The sequence below is a fragment of the Carlito syrichta genome, unplaced genomic scaffold (genome assembly GCF_000164805.1).
Source record: "Carlito syrichta isolate Samal-C Ts95f unplaced genomic scaffold, Tarsius_syrichta-2.0.1 Scaffold302276, whole genome shotgun sequence".
Taxonomy (NCBI): Eukaryota; Metazoa; Chordata; class Mammalia; order Primates; family Tarsiidae; genus Carlito; species Carlito syrichta.
The window spans coordinates 871,675-878,158 of NW_007246372.1; the positions used below are offsets into that span (position 1 = coordinate 871,675).

General features: G+C 54.3%; 1 protein-coding gene across 1 annotated transcript in view; it reads left to right on the plus strand.

Annotated features, from left to right (window-relative positions):
• Positions 1-2,911: 2,911 nt before the first annotated feature.
• Positions 2,912-6,484, plus strand: part of SMTN (smoothelin) — a 23,119-nt gene continuing 19,546 nt past the window's right edge. The window contains exons 1-2 of the mRNA XM_021711415.1: positions 2,912-3,072; positions 4,917-5,028. Coding sequence (XP_021567090.1) covers positions 4,978-5,028 — 51 coding nt within the window. The 5' untranslated portion in view covers positions 2,912-3,072; positions 4,917-4,977. The remainder of the gene's footprint in view (positions 3,073-4,916; positions 5,029-6,484) is intronic.

The window sequence follows — 6,484 nt, forward strand, 5'->3', positions numbered from 1 at the left end:
CACTTGACATTCAAGGTCCTTCACAAATGGAAGCATCCCCATTTCCTGCTCTACCCACAGCCTCTTCTCCCCCTTTTCCCACTCAGAAGCCTCCTGGTCTTTGCACACACTATTCCTCTGCCACAAATGCCCTTCTCCCTTTTCTCTTTTGGGCGAATTTCTTTGCAATCATCTTCAAGGATCAGTTTACATACCTACCTACCTCCCCTGAGAAGTCTTCCAGGATTTCCCCCATCCTAGAAGCAGCAAGATGGAGGGAAAGTATATTAGCATCAGGCAGAACTTTACTGAAGTACGAATGCCATTACAAGGCCAGGGTGCCTTCACCTCCATGAGCTCCAACGCAAGAGTGAGAGTCCAGTGTCTGACTTGCAGTAGGTGCTCAGTAAATGCCAGGGCCCTCCTCACAGGATGTTTACCCTTTCCTGGGCTGTGGTTATAAACTTCCCCAGCACTGTACTCAGCTGCCCTTTGCTCTCTAGACTACCAACTCCATCTCCCCCACTTCCCTCCACCCCAGGCTCTTGCAGAGAAAAAGAGAAAAAGTAGATGGGTCTGGAGGTGGATCTGGTCCCTAAGGGCTCGACAACAGGCAGGACTGCATCCTTTTGACACTGCCATGGGCCCATGAGCACGTGTACAAGTGGAGAGTGGCTGGAGTAGCTCAGGGGCCAAGGGTGATATCTTGCTCCAAAGCCTGAGTCTGAGAGTGAATACTTTACCAAGCTGTCAGCATTGGATCCCTATTCACCCTGGCTTTCCCTCCACTCCGACAGGGTCCTGCACACATGCACCTGTGTGATTCCTCCAGCCTGTAGGAGCAGAGGGAAGGGCTATTCAGCTAGCACAAAGCAGGCCATCCATTGGAGCTGACAGCTGCCATTCAGGCATGCCCTGAAAATCCGAAGGGGCCAAGGTGTATCCCGCCCAAAGGGTGTGGGAGGTTTGAAGTACCATAGAATTGACCTTGAAGGGCACAGACCTTCCTTCTGGAGAATAAGATGGCACCTAGGCCAGGTATATAGGGCCTAGGATCTCTAATTACATCCTTGAAAGTGGGCTGTTTGCCCCTCCTCCTGTGTAACCTCAACAAGTTGCCTCCCTTTTTGTGCCTGGGTTTCCTAATGTGCAAAGTGGGACCACCTATCAGGGATGTGGGAATGAAATGAGATGACACATGGAAAAGACTATAAGGGTAGATACTGGGCCTCTGGGAGGGGGCCTCTGGGAAAAGGTGCAGGGGGCAGATCTGGACCCAGACTCTACTGGGGCAACAGAAAACTATCTCCCCACAAGCCCACATTATAGTGTTCAAAGAACAGATTCTGGACTGCACAGCTCCACTACGTATTGGCTGCTGTCTTCATCTGTAAAACTGTACAATAATCCTGGTCTCATGTGGTTTTTATGGGGATTATATGTCTGCTACATGGTAAATACAAAATAAATGAGTTGGCCAGGCAAAGGTGGCTTATGCCTACAATCCCAGCACTTTGGGAGGCTGAGGCGGGAGGACTGCTTGAGTCCAAGAGTTCGAGAACAGTCTGGGCAACACAGAGACACCTCGTCTCTACAAAAAAGTTTTTAAAAAAAATTAGCTGGTGAGCCAGATGCGGTGGATCACGTCTATAATCCCAACACTTTGGGAGGCTGAGGTGAGAGGATTGCCTGAGCCCGTGGGTTTGAGACCAGCCTGGGCAACTTGACAAGACCTCATCTCTAAATAAATCAAAAAATTAGCTGGGCATGGTGGCGCATGCCTGTAGTTCCAGCTACTTGGAAGGCTGAGGCAAAAGTATCGCCTGAGCCCAGCAGGTCAAGGCCGCGGTGGCCATGAGCAGTGAGCCACTGCACTCCAGCATGGGCGACAGAATGAGACTCCAATTCAAAAAATAAAAAATAAAAATAATAAAATAATAAAAAATTAGCTGGGCATGGTGGGACATGACTGTAGTCCCAGCTACTCGGGAGGTCATTACAGTGAGCCGTGACTGTGCCACTGCACTCTGGCCCAAGTGAAAGAGTAACACCCTGACTCAAAAAAAAAAAAAAAAAAAAAAGTTGATATTACTATTATTTTTATTTGACAGGACTCCAGGCCCTCATCCTCCCAGGCTCCACCCCCTTTGGTCGCCATGGAGACCCGCGGGTAGCTTTAGGGCCTCCAGAACCAGAGACAGAGTAGCTTCTTCAGTGGGTCTGAGTTCTTCGGTCCCGTGGCTGATTCACTGTTTGGTCTTGGGCATGTCAGCTCTCTCTGGATCTCAATTTCCCCCATTGCTGAATGAAGTTTGGTTTCTATGCTCCCTTTTTAGGACTCCAACGCTACAAGAGGCAGACCCTGAGGGCTTGAAAGGCTAGATGAAGGCAGTGTCTGTGTGTGGGCTGGGGACAAAGTGCTGTGATTGATCTTGCTCCACCTGAGATGGTCCTGACACTCCAGTACAGGGTCAAGGTGCTGCCGGTCACTCAGTTCCTACTCTGAGGTGGCCCAGACCATGTGTCCGGAAAGCAGCCTGGGGGCGGCGGCCGAGCTTCAGCACTGACGTGAGGAGGGGGTGGAGCCGAGGGAGGGGACGTGGTCTCACGAACAAAGAGGAGGGCGGAGAGCGGCTGTCCAGAGGGATCTAGGACTTGTACGACCCCAGGCCTCTTCCACCGGCTCGGGGCGTCCTCTGACTTTAACACAGAGCCTGCGTCCCCCTGCCGACGATCATCCGACCTATCAAAGGCACCGCAGCAGCCGCCCCAAAATTACAACCTCCAACACCTCAGGCCCGCGAGGGGCGGGGCCTTCCTTCGGGGCGTGGCCGTCAAATTGAATTTTCCCAATGGGGCGAGAGGATGGGCGGTACCCAATCGAAGATAGGCTGGTGCGGCGCTGCGGGGCGGGGCCAGCGAGGCTGCTGGCGCGGCTGGACGGGCGGCTCTCCGCAGAGTCCTGGGGACGGTTGCTGAGCCGACCTGGGACGCCAGGTCGCGACGTCTCCTGCCTGCCCGTCTTTAATCTGTCTGTCGGGTTCCGAACAAGCTAACTCAAACCTGCGCCGGACAGGTGGACTGGACTGAGAGGTGGGTGTGAGGACCTCGGGGGATCCTGGTGCTGTCCCAACGGGTCTGGGGGTGGAACCCGGATATCTGGACAGGGTTTCTGGAACTCCCAGACCTAGAAGTCCCCACCTATCCACGGGAGCTTTAAGCTATGGGATAAAGTTCTGAGTCGGTGGGGGAGGACACCTCCAAGAGGCTCCACGCCCCCCCCCCGGCGCTAGTCTGTGGGGCAGTTACCTTGAGGAAGCTCTCACAGACCCCTGAGTGCCTCCCCCAACCCAATGTCCGCCGACTGCGGACCGTGTGACAGGGAGCCACAGGATTGGGGGGGGTCAGTGGGAATCTGAGGAGGTGGAGACTTCTTACAGTCCCCAAATTAGGCATTAGGGACCCCTGCTCCTCAGCAGAAAAGACATGTCCACAGAACCTAAAGCTGGTGACTACTGAGCGACAGTCTTGAGAGAGCTAGTAGACGAAATAGGTAGATAAAAGGCAGGGACCCTAACAAGAGGTTGGGAAGTTCACATCTATCAGAGCCTACCAGGATGGGAGAAGCAAGCAGTGACCTGAACAGGCGTGGTCTGACCTACCCCAACTGTGTGGATTAATAACCACTCCCCCACCCCCCAACCCATTTACTAGATGGGGTGACTTGCCAAGTGTCTGTTCTGGAGAGGAGGAAGGGGATGACTGAGGGATGAATCAACAGGAGGTAGGGGGCACTCCTGGGGCTATTTCAGTCACCATACATTAAGTAAGCACCTATGGTGTGCCAGGCCACGGGCCCTAAAATTCCAAAAAGACACTGGGACTACAGGAAGAAGGAGAGAGCTGCACTGGGAGGCTGGGCTAGTATTTAGGGGTCCATTTTGATGGGCAGTGATGAGGCAAAAGGGAGTGTCCTGGGTCCCAGAGGTACTTTGGAAGGGGGCTTCAGAAGCCAAAGATGATCAAAATTTTGATTGAATCCCTTCCAGCCTTGGTGAGCGCAGCTTGGGTGGGCCTCGTTGGGTTCTGGCTTCTCAATCCAGGTCCCTACCCTCCCTGTTTGAGGCTTAAGACAGGATGAGAACCCAGCCCACGCCACACAGCAGACTAGAGGCTGAGTTGGCAAGGCTGGAAGCGATTCAATCAAAATTTTGATCATCTTTGGCTTCTGAAGCCCCCTTCCAAAGTGTCTTTGGGTGTCTCCCTCCCCCATGACAAATCCCTGCCCTCTCCTATCCCTCCGTTTGCTTGAAATCCAGCGGCTGGGTGGGTTAGCTTCTGAAGGCCCTTCCAACTAGGGAACTGAATTGTAAGTATGTTAATTGGCAGGAGGTGCTGGGTGCCTGGACACCTGGCTTCATGAGGTCAGGACAGTGGAGGGCTGGCTTCAAGAATTGGAAGACACAGTGTACCTCTTATATCTGGGAGAATGAGAGTGGTGATGGCAGCAAGAACTTGGATATGGGCTCAGTCCACAGCCAGGGGCTGAGCTTGTGGAGTGGAGGCTGGGCAGACCCTAGGGGTGGGTGGGGCAGGAAACGGTGGAGACTGGTGTGCACCCCCTGGTGGTGGTGAGCGCAGCTTGGGTGGGCCTCGGGTTCTGGCTTCTCAATCCAGGTCCCTACCCTCCCTGTTTGAGGCTTAGACAGGATGAGAACCCAGCCCACGCCACACAGCAGACTAGAGACTGAGTTGGCAAGGCTAGAAACAGGGACCCTCACATAGTTTGGTGAGTTTTCCAGCAAACCACCCTACAGCAGAGGGCAACTCCCAGCAAGGAATGCTAATGGGTTAGAGAGGGAAACTAAGGCACAGAGTCCAAGTGCCTGTGATTTCTAGACGCCCCAGCAGGCCTGACTCATGTCTGTCCCCTGCAGAATCACCTGAACTGGTGACAGGTGCACTCACCAGAAGGGGAAGGAGCTAGGAGCCAGTGAGATGGCAGACGAGGCCTTAGCTGGGCTGGATGAGGGATCCCTTCGGAAACTGGTAAGTGTCCCCATCACCCCACCGTGGGGGCAGACTGGCAAGCCAGGTCACAGAGGCAGGGCCAATCCAGGCTACATCTCAGGGGCACATAGAGGTGATGGGGGAGGGGTCAGAAGGAGGGCTCAGGGAACAAAAGTTGGCTGGTTCCATGTGGCTGATGCAGAGGCCCCTGTGGCATGTGCCTGTCCATGCCAGGTGCTAGATCCTGGTCCCTCCCAGCCCCCCAGTGCCACCACCTGTTTAAACAGTAACTGTTAGGGATTCACCCATGTGCAGCTACAGGTGTGGGGAGGCTGGAGCTGCCGCTCCCAAGCAACAGCCTGGGTATTTTTGGAAACTGGCCCCAAAATAATGATAGCAGCAATGATTGGTAATGGCAGGGCATGGCAGGGGCTTGCTGGCTGGGTGCACCATCACACAGAATGGTCACAGCACCTCTGAAAGCCAGGACACTGCGACAGAGAGGTGAAATCACTTGCCTAAGGGCACCCATCTAGGAAGAAGCTTTGCCAAGATCCAAACCCCAAAGGGGACCAAGAATTCTGGGAAAGCCAAAGCTTGCAAAGGCCATAAGATAGAGACAGGCTTTGTGGATCCTTTTGGGTTCTGTGACTTCTAGCCTATCACTTTCCATTCTGAGTCTCACAGTTCCTTTACCTGTAAAATGGAGGGAGGGAGAGAGGTGTGTGTGAGCAAAATCTAGGTCCTAGGGTTGGCATGGGAGTAGAGTGAGGCATGGGCCCAGATCTTGGGGTGGAAGAAGAATGAGCCCACTCCATCTCCTTTTCCCTGTTTGTTCCTGAGTGTCCCAAGTACCCCCAAGCACAGAGAGGCTATAGGGCAACACAGCAGGCCAGGAATGTGCCCACCAGCAAGGCCAGGCAGCAGCTGACCCAGGAGAGAGGCCAGAGCTCCATCCCCCCAGCCCCTGACCCTTGTCCAGTGGGGGAAATTAAATATTTACTTCTTAGAAGACAAGTGACCCATACCATTCCCCTGGAGGCAGAGGCTGGAGCCAGCCAGCCTACACTGGGCAGTGCCCAGCTAATGCCATGACCTCCCCAAGGCATTTGGCCCGTGTGTCCTCAGACCAGTGCATTAGACTCTATGGGAGTCTGCCACTGCCGCGGACCGGTGTGCAGCCTAGGGGGGATGGGGCTGGGTTTCCAAGAGTGCCCACCCCTCAGGAAGTTCGACTCCTGATGGGGGTGGTAGAAGCAGAAGACTCCAAACAGAGGGAAAGCCTGGCCAATTCCCCGTGCATCTCCATCTCTAGAGGTCCACACTTAGAAGAAGGGCTCTCCAGCCGCCAGCCCCCTGCTCTTATGCAATAGATTTGGGCGCTGGAAAAAGGTTTCAGAGAAGCTGGAGCGGTGGTTGAAGTCGGCCTACCCACACCCTCCTCTTTGGGAAAGCACGGATGAGAACGCAGCCCCCGCCCCTCCTCCGTCTCGGG